We start from the raw sequence: 16,402 nt of genomic DNA on the forward strand, positions 1-16,402 counted from the left end.
AGTGTGCGCATCCTTCCAAATGTTCGGGGATCGCCGAAGTCACAGAAACAAAAGGGGGCAATTATATGAGCCACCGCGCTCTTGCGGACAGAGCCACGCGAAGCCTGTTGGCGATGCGATGCGTGTTTACCTTTGTGCTCACCTGAGGTTGAAACGCTCTCTCTCTCTCTCTCTCTCTTTCACCTTTCTCTCTCTCTCTCTCTCGCTCCCGCTCTCGTTTCGAGCGCACATGCGGCGCACATGGGGTCGAACCAGATGAGGTCGGGTCTTTGATTGTGGTTCCTTCGTAAGATCGAACGCAGCGTCGAGATCAGTCAGGTGCCGGGCACCCAGCCGAACGGACGTGCTTCTTTTTAAAAGTATCGATCGCCCCAACAACACAAGAAAAAACCAAAGGTCGTCCCGCAAAGTGGTGCGTGCTTGATTTTTACGCTCTCTCCCTGTGTGTATGTGTGTTTGTGCATAAGAGTTTAGACCGGTGATCCAAAGGGAGTGCAAATAAAAAGGATTTAAAGAGAGAAATATGGGCAAACATTCTACTAAAAAGTGATAAAATCACTCAAAAGGAAGGATACAAGAAATATTTAAAGAAGTGACAGCAAAAAATCCTTACTGTGGTTACTTAACCACAACCAGTGAATCCGTGAAGTTATCGCATTAGGCATAAGGTGTCCTGGCAGTGTTCAAAGTGTAGCTCAAATTTATCTGTGCCCGTTATTAAAATCGCCACAACCTATTGCAAGCTTGGAAGCAGCTCGGAAGCACCTTGCCGATCGTAATCCTGCAACTTCAAGAAGGGACAAGGTGAGACCCGGCAGCGCACGATCGGTGTAAGCCGTACCTGATAATTTTCCCCCGGCTTTCGGATCGTGCAGCGAACGAAGATCGATCGGTTGCATCATTAAAATCGAACCAGCAACAGCAGCAGATCGAACTCGATTTAGTTGCAGGATCAGGACCAATGTCTGTGATTTTTGTTTTTATGCTGGTCCACGAGGGGTTTTGCTTCAACTTATTTCTTACCCAAAAACCGATTGCTGCTGCAACCTGCTACCTGTTGATAGCCGTAAAGAAGGAAGCAGCAGCAGCAGCAGCAAAAAAAAAAAACAAAAGAAACATTGATGATGATCGGTGAGGATCTTCGGGATTTTTTTCTTTAATGTTGGCTGAGCAGAAACACCTGCCGCCGCGTGCCATCGTGAGCATAAAAACAGTGTGTGTGTGAGTGTGCATAAAAAGAAGCGACCGACCGTGTGTATCGTTGTGCGTTTTGTGTGAGTTGCGAGTGCGTAAAATTTGAGCCGGGTGGCGCTTTAGGGTGCTGAGCCGATATAGGTTTGCTACTTCAAGGTTTTTGGTCTAGATGGCTTGCTGTGTGTACTCCTGGTGATGCCTTGATCATTATTTAGAAAATACTGGATTATTGTCTTTCGATTAGAGTTGTTGCTCTTAGGACACCTCAACAAAGTATAAGCTCTGGTTTATCCTGCATTGAAGACAGACGAAGCAGCAAGTTGTTAAAGGTGTCATTAGCTATCTAAATAAATCCGCTCAAAATCAATATTCTTCTCCTTCCCCCCCGGTTTTATTGTGAGTGAGTGTCACATAAACCGTCCAGCAACACTGGAGGGCACACTGTGAGGGAAAATAGAAATAATCACAGTATCAATTAAAAAACAATTTGCTCATCGTTCCTACTGGCCATACCGGCTCTCTCTCTCTCCCTCGCTCACTCTGCTACCGGTGTAGCCGTCACCAGGTCTCGCTTGGGCATTGCATTTCCGGTACGTTTCCAGGACGGCAATCGATCATCATCCAGGCGGTGGTAGGATAAGAGATTTCTGAAGAGCGTCCACAGTTTGTTTTCCCCTTTCTCCTACCCTCTCTCTCCGCTGCCTCAGAACTGGCAAGAATGGCAGGATAATTGTAGGCTTTTAGTAAATCCAGACCCAATGCAAACATAAGCGCTGGAAGGTATAGACGACCCTCAGGGAAAGCGGGCTCCATTTACATTTTCAACCTTGGTTTTTCATGATATATTTAGCTAAAGGCAACAGGGCTACAGGGGACACGGAGCTACTGCCTACAATCAATAATTAAATTCTACATTGACTTTGTCACTGGCAAACGCAATAATTCCATTTGCTAGAATGAGGATGTACGTCGTTAATAATTTATTCACTGTTGATACACGATGGACACTTCGTGGGTTGCGATTTACCCAGAATATTTTTATCGTAGTAATTCCGAGCGTTAGACAAGAAATAGAACCATGGTTTAGCATGACACATCGGCAGTCGGTCCTCCCAAGAAACAACATCCCAATAGCTGGTTGCTCAATATGGCTCCAATGTTCCTATTGGCCGCAACTCGACCATGGCACATTCCGATCCAATTTATCACACTACACGATCACCATTAATCTGTTAAGCTGGCGCTCCTAAAGCGTGCCCTCCGCAACACTGCCCCCAACACAACCCCAACTGAAGCACACTGATTCGTCCGCTCTTCGCCATTAGTGACACTGTGACTTTATTTATCTATCAATCAAGTCCATCCCTACCCTACCGCACACTGATCTGCTATCAGTGTTATTTATTCACAAACATTTGCTCAACCATCGCACCCAGGCCACACCATTCTGAGGTGAGCCGATTGCCTCGTCTAACCCTCAGCGAGTGAAGCAACAGTTGTGGTGCGGCTAGAAGTTGGTGCCACAAGTGCCTAGACCTAGAAGGATTAATCAAATTGTTTGCCACTTCCCAACAATCCAACGATACTATGGGGTTCGGTGGGTGACATATACTTCTACTGACCATAATAAGCTGGGAGCTCCCGGCCCCTCACTCCCGCCCGCAGGTTTGCGTTTTAACCATAATTGAAAAGCATTAACAAATTAGATGATAGTATCGCTGGCCAAGATGATTGCTGGACCCTGCACGGTGCTCAGCAAAAAAGGGGACCCGTTGTTCACACGTCCAGTGTTCGGAGTGGAAATGGGGGAGGGGGGGGGAGAAATACGGGAAATGATTTTATTTACAGCTCACTTTCCCGACCAAAGGACCTGCCTTCCCTGACTAACGATTTGCTTGCTTATTCTTCTACAGACATGGCACACTTATCGCCGCCACCGTCGCCACCAGTGGGCCAAACACCACCGGCCGTAAGTGCGTTAAACGCGCTGAACGCTTCCTCGGCGAACCTTATCCAGCGTGCCTCAGCCTTCAGTTCCGTGCTTGGTCAGAAATGGAATCCACGAGGTACGTAAGCAAACTGAAGTGAAATTCGATGAGGATATTATGAAGGATTCAAGCTCTTTAACTCCTCCAAACAACAGATCTTCTTCTGCTGTACAACCCCCTATTCTACTCTGGTGCTGGCTTCCCGTGGCCACAGTTCCTACTACCTCAGCAACCAATCACACCGGTTTCGCCCAACTTAAATACTAGTCGCGACTACACGCTTACCCCCGAGAAGGAAGAGATCGTCGGTAAGTTCCACCAGCCTCAGAAGAGCATCCTTGAGAGTCTTTTTTTCCTCCTCTGAATGCAATATTTTGGTTGTCTGCTCTCTCTCTCTCTCTGCACAAAACGCCCATATAAAAACAGATGAAGATATGCCACTGAACCTCTCGATGAAGCCTTCCACCTCGACGCCGAACGCTCGCCACACGGCGGCCCTTTCGACCCATTCGATCAACATCTGGTCACCGGCGAGCATGTGCGAGAAGGAAACGATAGACGGCGACAACCAAAGCAACATCGACATCGAGAACGACGATGACTCGAGCGGGGATCTTCAAATCGATGAGTCGTTTGACTCGAACCACCACTACCATCATCACCAGCAGCATCACCTACAGCAGCAGCAGGAACATCGTGATCGTCAGCGGGAAACGGCACGCATCCTGACGGAGTACAACAGCTTGCTGCTGAACGGTGCCAACCGGCAGTCCCGAACCGCCCAGGACTACTTCAACTACAGCAAGATCAGCAAAGGTTACTTCACGCACCTACAGCAGCAGCAGAAGAATCTGGAGATACTGCGCCAAAATCGGACCGATCTGTTCGTGATCAATGGGGGGAACGCACCGACCAACAACGACAACAACAACAAGGAGGGCGTTAAGAACCAAAACACTCAGGGCCACACGGGTGGCAGTGGGCGAATGTGTGGTGTTGGTAGCAGTGGCGGTACTAGTAGTGGTGGGTTGGGACCTAGTGACAGTAGTGAAACGATACCGGGTGGTGATCAGTACGGGTACCTAAAGTCGGAACCGATGGTGGCCACCGCGACCCGGCCCGATTCCACGCAACCTCATTCGGACAGTCCGTACGGCAGTTCGAACGATTCTTCCTCCCATGGCCACTCGATCGTGAGTACACCGACCGGCGAGGGCAAGAAAAGCGTCAAGCTGTATCAGGTGAGTTCCCTCTGCTTCCTCCAATAGGTGCGGGCAGGCGTACAAAGAGCGGCCCTGTATTTGTTCCCTCCTGAAGACTCCCATTTTGATAGCTGTTTGCACAAGTGCACAATGAATCTTACGGACCCGGCGAGAGACCTGAGTGTCAGTCTTTAGCCGCACCGCATGAACCGACCGGCATTCATCATCATTTCGCTTCGATTTTGACGTTTGTTTGCATCCGTCCACCCGTCTCCATTGAAATCCCGATCAGTTCCGGCAACCCGGCGCATCGTGACAAATTATGTGTGTGTGTGTGTGTGGCGCAAACAACAAACCGAAAACAACTATGAGCCATTTTGTTCGGCTTCAATCTTGCGCTTCGGCAAGAGCTTGGACGCTATGTATGTACCTTGCTGCTACCGTCCATGGCCGGCAGCCACAAAGGGAAAACGGTCGCAAAGGGTCTGGGTACAGGTCGCCAGGGTACAACGGGCGTTCGGTGCCATTGCATTGCGTCGGCTGTGTTTGCACAAGTGTGCCCTCGCCGGCAGTGGTTCAGGCACCGATCTCACCGTCCGTCATCTTCGACGCGGGCATCCTCCCCGAAGGTTCATAAATTATCGGTCGCACGGTTAGAAGGAAGAAGTTATGCTAATGTAATCAGGTCACGTTGACGTTCCGACTGTGTTTGCACCCTCTCGCCCGGCGCATGGCGCAATTGTCAGATGAAAAGCCATTGTCGACCATTCGGCTCGCCGGGCCCGACCGCATACCAACCTGGCGTGGCACCAGAACTGCTCGGTCCAGCGTCTCGATCATCGGGTAGCCTGGTCATGGTCTAATTCCTGTCCCTGAGACCGGGGGAAGAAAAAAAAACACAAAAATCTAACACCCTTTTTGGACGAACGAAAACTGGGACAGGAAGTTTGTCCGAATCAGCCATCCGGGGAAAAAGCCGAAGGAAGATCCCACGAAGGTTGGCCGAATTTGGTGGTTCCCAAAACAAAACCCACCCCCTTATGCCCCGGACGAGAGACATGTACGCGGCGTGTACTTGAACAACAAAGCGCCCGGAATCGCTTCCCCATGGGTGTCTTCTCCGGTACGGTATTGATTTATAATCAAGGCGTAAAAAGTTTTCTCATTTGGTCGTTGGACATTCATAATTTAGGTACGGTGGAGCTCATGAATATGTAATCTTGGGCTGATGGTTCTTGTGTGGTACGAAACAGGAAACAAAACCCCCTTTTTTTCGAAACCCTTTCGCTACCGTTTGCTTCCGATTTTTACTTCACTACCCACCACAGCCCAATGTCGCGTTCGGGGATCGTTATTAGTGTGTAATTAAATTAAGCTCGACAGATTGCGTGGACTCTCGCCGCTTAATCTAGCATAATGGAGTTTGGTTTGGTTTGTGTGAAATGATATACTTGTTGCTGGGCGGGCTACCACATCCATAAATCAAAATACCGATTAAATGGTACCTAGTGTGCCCTCGGAAAGGTACAAATTGAATTAGGGAATGCATAAATGATAGCCTGCGGGGTTTTAGCCGGCGTGAGGTCATCGCGAGCATTTTAACATGTGGTATTTAGCCGTTTAGAAAAGGAAAGTTTTTGTCTGTTCTACCTTGCAGAGTACAAGGTTTTCTATTTTTAATTCGTAGTCTTTATGGTTAGAGTAGACAGGAAATGTTCTCTAGTTTTTTAAATTAATAACAACTCATACTCATAGTAACTGTTCTGATCAATATGAGAATTTTCGTAGCTGTTAAAAAGGGTGTTCATTGGGGTTCATTTCTGCGTCTATGTTCAAAATGAACTAGAAGGATTGCTATAATTTGCATAGACGATATTGAGGACCTCAAGGAGGACCTGCTCCCAATGTTGCATAATCTGGAGCTCCCTAAAACCCTCCCCCCCCCCTCGGATAGCAGATCTTCAGATCAAATCACTTCATCACCCGATTTTACCGTCTCAATAACTTACTTAGTGACTTAGCTGGACTGAAGTAAGTTAGTTGGACCGAAATGAGTTAGTTAAAACTTGAAGGAGTGAGTAAAAATGCAGTGAGTGAGTGATGTGTCGGCTCGGAGAGATTAAACTCTCCTCATCGATTTTTTTGTCTTTTGAAGAGTGAGTAAAAGATTTAACTCGCTATTGATTCTGATTTAACTCACGTTATTGAGTTAAATCACTTATTGGGATACGGTCACGATAGGATTTTATCTCCGGTTTTGCCCGGTCACTTCGTTCATATCGTTCGTTTATAAATTCACAATCATTATACAATGTTATGCAAAGACTGTCTGGGGTTCATCCCGAGACTCACAGACAGGGTGGTTTAATTCCTAGTACATAAGGCACAAAACTATGGTTTATGAGGGTTTTAAAGAAAAAGATAATTGAAGTACCCTTCCGAAACGATCAAGGACAAATTGAATACAAATTACAATTGATTTAAACTACACCTGAACCTCTTATTAATATCTTCTTCTTCTCTCTCTCTATCCCTCTGTTTCTCTTACAGTGCAAACAGTGCGGTAAAACGTTCAAGCGTTCGAGCACACTGTCGACTCATCTGCTGATCCACAGTGACACCCGGCCCTATCCCTGCCAGTACTGTGGCAAGCGTTTCCACCAGAAGTCCGACATGAAGAAGCACACGTACATCCACACCGGTAAGTACGACGTGTTGCATCCTTACGCTAGCGGTTAAAGGGGGATTTTAAGGAGCGATTGCTAATTTAAGGACCAGTTCTCGTGAATTACACCCTTGGCCGACAGTTTTGTGCATATCGCCCTATAACTTTGTCCGTTTTGGCCTTGTTGTGCCCCGCATGATGATGCATCCACCATGCTCCTTCTTGCGGGAGTTAAGCACGCGCCCAACAAAGCAAAGCTATCGTTTTACAGCATCTGTACGATTGGACTGTGGCAGTGACAGCATGTGTGCAACCATCACACCCTTTGCGGATGGGTCTCTGCGGTCTCGTGCCACATGTCCACGCCACACGCTCTCGGGGCATCAGTTTTGTGGTTTTTTGTTTTCACGCCCGCAGAAGCGAAGCGAGCGAACGAGCTGATGCATTGCCTGGATTGCCTGGAGGCGATCCTCATTTAAGGAACAGAAAGGAACGAGTATAATAGTCCTCTATGACTCGCTACAAAAACCATTCACCAATCAAAACCAAATGTTGTACTACATCTAGCAAATGGAAACGTTCTGGAAAACTGTTTCGGGATGTGTTTGTTTGCACCACAGGCCCGCTATTGGGATTGTGTGGTACAAACAATGGGACTTGGGACTTCGGGATGAATCGATTCGATTGTTGCGCAGCTTCAGTAGCACCTAGTAAATCAGGCAAACATTTTGTCTACCGCCAGGTCGGGAAGGTGTACCAAATCCGTCTACTGGGCTACACTTAAAACGATTGTACCGAATGCCGAACCCGACAAGCATCGCACGGTGCGTGTTGGAAGATGGAAATAAAATATTTTTCTTTACTTTGCCTCGGTAAACGAAGGTTTTGTTTTTTTTGGCTGTTCTCCGTATTGGTGGTATGAGTAATGAAAGGCGGGTAATTGTGAGTGATAGAGAGCGTTACTGATACGGAGGTTGAGTTAGTTGGGAAGCGTTCACTCTGGTTTCTCCAAACTGTAGAGTGAATGAATGGTTTCATTCAATACTGGTTGGTTCAAATAGAGTTTCTTAGAGTAAAAATAAGCTAAATCTTGTCAGAATGACTTGCGAAGTAGTAGCTACTGTATCAGGACGTGTACCAGCTTAGACTCAGAGTTAGACGAAGTCTCTTTTGAAGATGGATTGTTGGACCATTACAGTTAAAAGGTCCAAGATATGGTCAGAGTTCTTACAGGCATTCTTAAACAAAGCCTTTCAAAAGAGCTCAGATTACGGTTGAAACCAAACCTCCAGGGCAAACCAACCGTTTGCCAACACTTAAATCAAACACCCAACAAGTCCAACAGCCCAATTTGTTATCGTGCTTGTAATGCATGTACTAGCCAAGCACCGTGCCAACCGTGGTGTCAACAGACACGGGCAGTGCCACAAGACCCACGGCGCGAACATAAAATTAATACACATCAGCATTAATGGGACTTTGTTAACATGAATCAACGCTCGGGTTATTGTCGGTTTTGGTTGTTGCGCATTTCATGCTCCTGTGTTCACTTTCCGTTTTCCCTATGCTCCATTCTTCACTCCTTCCCATCCAACAACAACAAAAAACCTGGTGGAACGGAACTCGCGAAAGGAAGATTGCATTTTGCACCTCGGCAACATCCCACCGCGGCCACACCGCGAGGCGCGATAAATGCTCGCGTGTCTGAATTTGGTGTTCTTCTATCATTGCCAGCAGCAGCAGCAGCTGAAGCCTTTTGCCGTTGTTAGGTTGTGAATGGCACGGGTTGCATTAATCTTCACCGCAGGGATCGTATGCAACGCGGTGATCGTCCTACCTCCCGCCTTTACTTGAAGGGGCGAAAAGCTTTGGGACAGTTTTCCACTAACACCAAGTGGGTGGTGGGTTTGTAAATTTTTGATTTCAAGAGACAATTAAAAGCGAATTACTGTGCACTCTCACCCGCTCGCTGGGTTTTTTGTTTTGTTTTGCCCCTTGTGTGGCTCGGTAGTCATTGTCGTGGTTGTAATTTGTTATGTAAACCTAATTTCCTAAATTGAAAATCTGAAACAAGCCATGCTTCCGAGGCCCCGAGCCTTTTGTGACTCACGAAGGCATAGTGGGGCAAGTAAACAGGAATATTGGGACAAAATTATTTAATTGTATGTACTTATCAGAAATAAGTTTCTAGTCATCAATATACTATTGTTTTGGACAATTTAAAGCACTTTTTGAATAGTTGGTGCTTTTCAAATTGCTTTTTACTACTCATAAGAGAATTAAGTCTATCACAGATTATGAAAAAAAGACGAAGAACGTCAGATGTTGTAGTAAGGCTCAACTCATTTTCCAAGCTTTATTTGAAGATCATATACTGAAAAACGTTTAAAAAAATTGTGTAAATAAATTTTAAAACATTAAAAAAATTGAAATCAAATAAGTATGAAGATTTCATGCTGAAACACTAAAGCAATTTAGTGCAATAAAAAAAAGTCTAAAAAAGGCTTTATCTCTAAAGTAAAAAAACGAATATAATTTTGAAACTTCTGCATCCAATATATACAATAGATGAAACCATTAAAAATATGAAAAAGCATCAACAACACTGTATATGAAACACACCCAAAAAACAGGCAAAATATACTAGGGAAATGTTGTAAATTTTTCATCGCCTTTTGCGAGCTTCAAATTGGTCTATTTTAGTTTAAAAAAAATTATTTCCGGAATTTTTCTTAGTCAAAATCAGTAATTTATAACAAAAATATTCATTGCTGCAAATTTAGATATTTTCCCAAAAAATGTCACCTCAACCCTTGCCCATAGTGAAATGGGTTATTTTCTGGAAAATCAAAAAAGGCAAGCTCCCTAACAGTTTGTCCTGCAATTGGATAAAAAAGCGGGGCAACTCTACCTTGACGCCGATAATGACCATCGTTAGATATGGTTTTGGTTGGCCCTTTCTCTCCACACACACACACACACACACACACACACACACACACTGTGATATTAGTGTGCCCAGAGTGCACCGGGTAGCTTTATATCTTGATTTAATTAAATTAATTGATGTTTCCGTGTGTAAATCCTGTGCTTCCTCTCCTCTCTGCATACCCTTTTTCCCCTGGGGGTAGAGATTGGATGAGAGGATGCGAGGCCATTTAATGGTAATATTACTTGCTAACTGCTACCAATTGTTCGAGACTCGTGGCCCGTGGGTGATAAATATGTTACCCCAGCAAAACCCACCGCGACCAAATGCGATCATGCATGCGAGCTTCCCGGTTACGATCGGTAAGTGCTCTCCGTTGTGTGCGCTGTCTTTCGCTTGCAACATTGCGTTATGCAGAGTGAGTCCTTCCTTGGCTGCAGCATACACGGTCGCCGTGTGGGGGCTTCAGCTTGGAGGGTGGAGAACTGGAAGCCCGGTGGAAGAGATATCCTTATTTAGGCAATCGGACAATTTCACCGATCGCAAATTGTGCCGGCTGGTACAGCGAAGCAACAAAGGCGGTTACTTGCTTGCTTGTTCGTTGTGCTTGTGCGGCACCTTTATGCTCCCGGTCGGTCGAGAAATCGTTCGGAGTGGGGGGGGAGACAAACAACAACAATATGTCCCTGTCTCTTTCTCCTCTCCTCTCTTTCTTTCTTTCATTCTTCCTCCAAGTTTGTATGCTCCACCAGGCCTCGTTTGTCGATTCTGGTACGCGTAAAATCTATGGGAAAACAGCATTTATGCAACTGTGGCGCTTTTAACGTCGCAAGGGAAACCACACTGATAATAACATCCCCCTACATCCTCCTCTCCCCCCCCCCCCCCGAACCTCCACCACGCTTTCCATCTTCGGTCCGTTTCGGTACACAAATCGGAAAGGGATTTGCGGTGCAGGTTCAGCGGCACAAAACGGTTTGCAACGAGCGAATGGGTGATGAAATTTCCTAGAAAAATCGATAACCAAACTGTGGCTGCATCCATCTAAAAGTCTGTTGCGTTTGAGGTTCGTGGAAAGTGAAACCCTTCATTTGGGTCCGTTTGCCACCTCCGCCACTGACCCACTGCGGATGGATGCGAGCGCGACGACGATCAAAAGAACAACAGCGCCCTAATACACTCGGCTGTAAACAAATTTGAACAAATTTATTACCTCATTTCGTAAATTGTAACTCCCGTTTGGTGGCGCTCCGGAGAAGGAGGAGAGTTGTTTAACTAAGGAGCTGCTACTGGTTCCGATTGCGTAGCACACCGGTGGATTGGATTGGAAGATTGAAGCCGTACTGAAGTAATGTTTTCACCACGCAGGGACACATTTCAACCCCTTACTTTTTTTTCGTGGAAGTAACACTGGTGACACTGGGAGGAAAGCCATCGAAAAGCGGGGTGGAACCCCGGCAGGCCACACAGAAGAACCCACACTCATCGGGTTGCGGGCGTTCGGTTCGGAACTGGTTTAATGTTTATTTTAGATTCGCGTGTCAGTACCATTTTTAATGAAGTATGCTTTTACCGGACGCGCATCACCTACTGTTTCCCCTTTTTTTTGGGGGGCAGTTCAAGGGTTCTGGGCGGTCGGTGTCATTTCTTCGAAATTGAATCCGTTCGAAGACGGCAGCTTGGTGCGTGCTGCTGGCCACCTTGTGTCACGTGAAATGGTAATAACAATCACAATTTATTGATATTAGTGACAGTGAATTGTCTGATTCGAAGAACAAAAAGGGGGGGTGAGTTTTACTGCCCAGCAGCAAGCCACGAAGAATGAGGTGATTTGAAGAACGATTTCATTAGCCGAGTGCGCCCCGGCCAATCGGGGAAAGACAATGGACGTTCGATGATAGATTATCAGCAGCTTTAATTGCTTCGATACAACGGGGTCAAACAAATCGGTACGAACTCGTTTTCGATATCTTTCCTCTCTATTATGAAATGCGTTGTTTGCTTGATTAATAAAAGGACGAAAGAAATTATATACAAGGCACGGCCCAAAAAGAGAGTGTCAAAAGCGATATTAAATGGCCGCATGTTAACAAACTACCTCAAAGTAGCTGCATTTAATTATCATACCACCAGCGTTGGCACCAAAGCAAACAAACAAACGACTCATAACCAGCTGCGATCTGTGTCGATCTTTCTGGATGTTGCGGGTTTTTGCTTCCCTTACCTTTACACGCATCGGAGTCAGTTAATTTAAAGCTATTACCTTAAAACCAAATCTGCGCAGCACGCAGCCGAGAGCGAATTTGTGCGGAATCCATCCTGGGTGTGCGATGCCAAGGTGCTGCTGCTGGTGCTGTTGAAATTAATTATCAACGCACCAACTGCTTTAATATACTTTTAATTTGTGGTAGCAGCGGCAGAAAAAACGGCAAAAAAAACACGGAATGTAATCCGCTCCGTTCGTTCTGTTTTAACGCCATTTTTTGCCGGCCTGCTGGCTTGCATTTGTCCCTTACACCCTTTTTCGATTGGTTGGTTGTGGGGACTTGGTGGGGCTTCCCGAGAGTAAAGCTCTCACAAGCTGGAGGTAGATTATGGAATGACACCCTTGCGCTCTTTGCACCGTAACACTTCGGGCCGTGGTGGTACAGGGCGCGTGTTTGTAATATTTTATCGCGTGCGATTACTCGCCATTTAAAGAGATTTTCTTTTGCTGTAGAAGAGCAGGATGGATAGCAAAGGCTTTCTGTGCTAAAAACTAAAATGTTCCAAGCTTTTTAAAGCTAAACTGAATGGAAATCGTCAAAAAAGATAAAAAAATGACTTTAAAAAGGTTCGTCGCTTAAATTTTTGTTCCCCGAAAAAGCATTCAAGTCTTTTGATTCATTTAGGCCTAAAATCGTTCTAAATCGAGTTTTAAAAATATTTTAAATTGTTTTAAGTATTTTTATAATGTGAACAACAATGCCTAACCCGTTTACCATCCTTTTTCTCTCTCTCCCCCCCCCCCCTCTCGCTACAGGTGAAAAGCCTCACAAATGTGTCGTCTGCCTGAAGGCGTTCAGCCAAAGCTCTAATCTCATCACGCACATGCGCAAACACTCCGGCTATAAGCCCTTTTCCTGCGGCCTGTGCGATAAGGCATTCCAGCGCAAGGTGGATCTGCGGAGGCACCGCGAAGGTCAGCATAACGAGCCCGGCACGGTGACGAGCCCGATCGATATGGTGCGGTACGAGACGGCCAAGCTAAACCACAGCCACACCGGCAGCGAACCGGACGATATGATGGACGAGTCGAGCACGCTACCATCCGACTATCACCCGGCCGACATCAAGATGGAGCAGGTTAGCAGCAGTTGCTCCTGATTGCTCCCGGTTTCCCCTCCAGCACTGCTGCTAGCCGGCTGGAATGTTGGCCCTTCGCTGCTCCTTCAAAATCAAAGGTAACAATCCATCCTTAACGAAAGGGAATCGGAGATAAAGGAATCGACAAACAAACACGCAGCAACCCTACCAAATGTTCCTTCAAGTTTCTGCCTTGCTGCTCAATTTCCTTTCGCGGGTCGTCTTCCCGTAACCTCCAAGCCAAGAGGACACACGAAAGGAAGGAAGCATTCGTTTCCCCTCAATTCGTGAGCTGCTTCTAATTCATACAAACAAGTGGATTCTGCAGCCCATTGCCATTTTGGCCTTTGTGTTTCAGTGCGGTGTGTCTTACCAGCGAGAGCTCACTGAACCCCTGAAACCTAAACAGAGCAGATGGTACTGAAATTGTTCGCTGTCCGGCGGCAAAAGCAGAATCGTTTCGTTTGTGGCGAAATAAATCAGTTCACGATCGTGTAGAAGTAAGTAGGTGCCCCAACCGCAAAACGTTTTTGCTCAGAAAAAAAGGGTTCTCAAAGATTAAAAGGCAAACCTTGGTTGGCTACCATATCCGTCCGTTCTTTGTCGGGTAGCTAGGTCTAAGAGCTGTTAGCCTGTTAGTAAGTAAGGTGAGCTGTGCGGTTCGTCACAGATATTTATTTTGCTCCTAATTATTACCATCGAAACACCACCGTATGACACCAGCTTAAGTGTAATGTAGCGCAAATTTTTTTTCTCTGATCTAGCTATACCAAAGCTAATGTCTGGGCGGAGAGGTTGATTGGACGGGTGAAGAAGAGATGGCTGATGGTAACTTCTTCAAACAACGATCGAAAGGAAGCTAAATCGAGGCCTAAAAGCTTTTAACTCTTACTTAAATTAATTCTTTCGCAAATCAATCACTTACAATCTGTTTTAGAGCATCTAGTCCCAGGAAAGGTTTTGCAAAACTACCATTAACAGCTCCCTTCTTCCAAGTCCAATCCACTCACCGCATCGCGACATTACATCAAAATTAAAGAGGCAAGTCCAACGACGAGTGTGAATCGTTACCGCGTACTAAGAACATTGTATCTAAATTGTTTCGTCTCTATTGTAACTCTACCTGGTCTAGCGGGGAAAAATGACCTGGTCCATTAACGTTTAAGGCAGTTCGGTTTTGATGTCCCAAAAAAAAAAAGCGAAACGAAACTCCATCATCATTAGTCATGCAACTAGTTATGTATAATCCTTCAAACGTTAGACTATGTTTGCTGCTTGCCCGCAGAAAAGGGCAACACCTCGTCTTTAGTCATGAATTAGTATGCCACTTATTCTCATATCAGCTACATGACCAAAGAGAAGCTTTCAAATTTTCAAAACAAAACACCTGGCGCCCGGTTGTTCTGGGGAGCTCTAATCATTGCATTTGCCCAACAGTCGGTGCGTGCCGCGGTGTCTTTCGTTTTTCCTTCTTCTTTTTTTATTTCAATCGAACTCAACCCAACCAATCCACTACCACTGGCGTCCAATTTTCTGCTAGGGAATGTCTGTTATCTAGTGTCTAGATATGTTAATACTGTGCGAGTATTGCAAACGAAAAAGCTAAGGTAAACGATCCGGTTGGAAAATCGTTTCCTTCGTCCGGTTTTTGGGGATTAAGATTAGTTAGAACGAGAGGGGGGGGGGGGGAATTAGAGGTAAGGATGAGGTTAACAAGGTAAGGTGTCTCTAGTGTTAAAGCATAATGGTTAACCGTGTAGGGTAAGTAGCGACTAGTTTAAGCATGGTACCCCGAACGGAAAGGGCGAGCGACATTGTATACATATTACTCTGTACGACGAATAAAAGCTATGAAAGTATCTCAAATGTAATTTGCACAAAGCGAGTTCCTGGGTTTTTCTTTCGAATCCAAATATTGAGAAACTCTTTATTACAGTTATTTATAGGGTTGTTACGGTTATTTTGATGACACTTTATCACATTAATTTATGAATTTTATTGATAATTTAATTTTAATCTTAAGAGCAGTTTTCAGGCATTTCGAATCATTTTAAAAGTGTTTTTAAATAAATAAATTGTTGTCATTCTGAACAGCCTTAATTGAAATAGCATCATGATAACCTATTTGAATGTACACTCTATCACTTCTAAGGCTTTGGGTCGAATCTCATCATTCAATTTGGAATCCACCGTAATATATTCGCTGGCAACCTTCTAAGAGGGAAGAACGGTTGGCAGGGATGATAGCAGCGTCGGTCTTCACACGGTAGGACCGAAGTTCATGTCCCAACCAGACCCCCTCTTCGTACGCAATACTGACTATCCAGTTACGGGTGAAACCACAAGACACAGAGAGCCTGCAATGGCTCAGGCCAAGAGCTCTTGAGGTTGTACTGCCAAGGAAGTAGATGGCAAACTTATTAAAAGTAATTATTGTATTCTTGCGAATCTCCTTACCGGCATGAGCCTTTAGATAATTGTTTCATAATCTTTCAAAGATACTGTAATATTTTACGCTTCTGAAAAACGTACTGTCTTATTTTACACTAGATATCCGCAATTTTGCAGCACTTGTTCAATACTTCAGAATTTAAATACTTCAGAATCGTAAATGAAAATATTTATTTCGTAAGGTTATAAAAAAGCCTTATGTCATAAAAAGAATAAAATTTATAAAGTTTAAAAAATGTTAAAAATTTAAATACAAAAGGGGACCCTGTACATCGATCGTAAAGCTGCTCGACTTAGAACAAAAGATATTTAAGAACATGATTGAAAAAAATATTTATTTTAATTAACATCAAATGAAATTTAGACCAATAATTATGCTAACGATTGTATTTGTGAGGTACTTAGATACGAATCGACACATGCAATCTAATGCTAAAAAATGTAATATATTATGGTATGAAAAATTGAATGGCAAAAATATAAAAACTTGCTTATCTTTTACATATATATTTACCAAAAATAATAGTTTGATAGGCAAAAAAAAATTCCCTAACCCTTATTTCTTATCTCTTATTATCACCTAAGATTAAATTTTTAGATTACCTTTTGTAAAGTCTTAATGGTGGAC

At 44.8% G+C, this 16,402-nt stretch overlaps 1 protein-coding gene across 1 annotated transcript; it reads left to right on the forward strand.

Moving 5' to 3' along the window:
- Nucleotides 1-292: 292 nt before the first annotated feature.
- On the forward strand, nucleotides 293-15,194 carry LOC118507271 (zinc finger protein sens-like). Its single transcript, XM_036045571.1, has 6 exons — nucleotides 293-804; nucleotides 3,108-3,260; nucleotides 3,338-3,490; nucleotides 3,609-4,423; nucleotides 6,935-7,085; nucleotides 13,001-15,194. Exons 2-6 carry the CDS (start codon nucleotides 3,110-3,112, stop codon nucleotides 13,342-13,344), a joined length of 1,614 nt encoding a protein of 537 aa, XP_035901464.1. The 5' UTR covers nucleotides 293-804; nucleotides 3,108-3,109; the 3' UTR covers nucleotides 13,345-15,194.
- Nucleotides 15,195-16,402: the final 1,208 nt, after the last annotated feature.

This window comes from Anopheles stephensi, chromosome 2 (assembly GCF_013141755.1).
Source record: "Anopheles stephensi strain Indian chromosome 2, UCI_ANSTEP_V1.0, whole genome shotgun sequence".
Lineage (NCBI taxonomy): Eukaryota > Metazoa > Arthropoda > Insecta > Diptera > Culicidae > Anopheles > Anopheles stephensi.

Coding starts and splice junctions, on each gene's coding strand:
- LOC118507271 (XM_036045571.1), top strand. CDS start 3,110: ATGGCACACTTATCGCCGCCACCGTCGCCACCAGTGGGCCAAACACCA. Junction 3,261..3,337: donor TCAGAAATGGAATCCACGAG/GTACGTAAGCAA, acceptor TCCAAACAACAG/ATCTTCTTCTGCTGTACAAC. Junction 4,424..6,934: donor AAAGCGTCAAGCTGTATCAG/GTGAGTTCCCTC, acceptor TTTCTCTTACAG/TGCAAACAGTGCGGTAAAAC.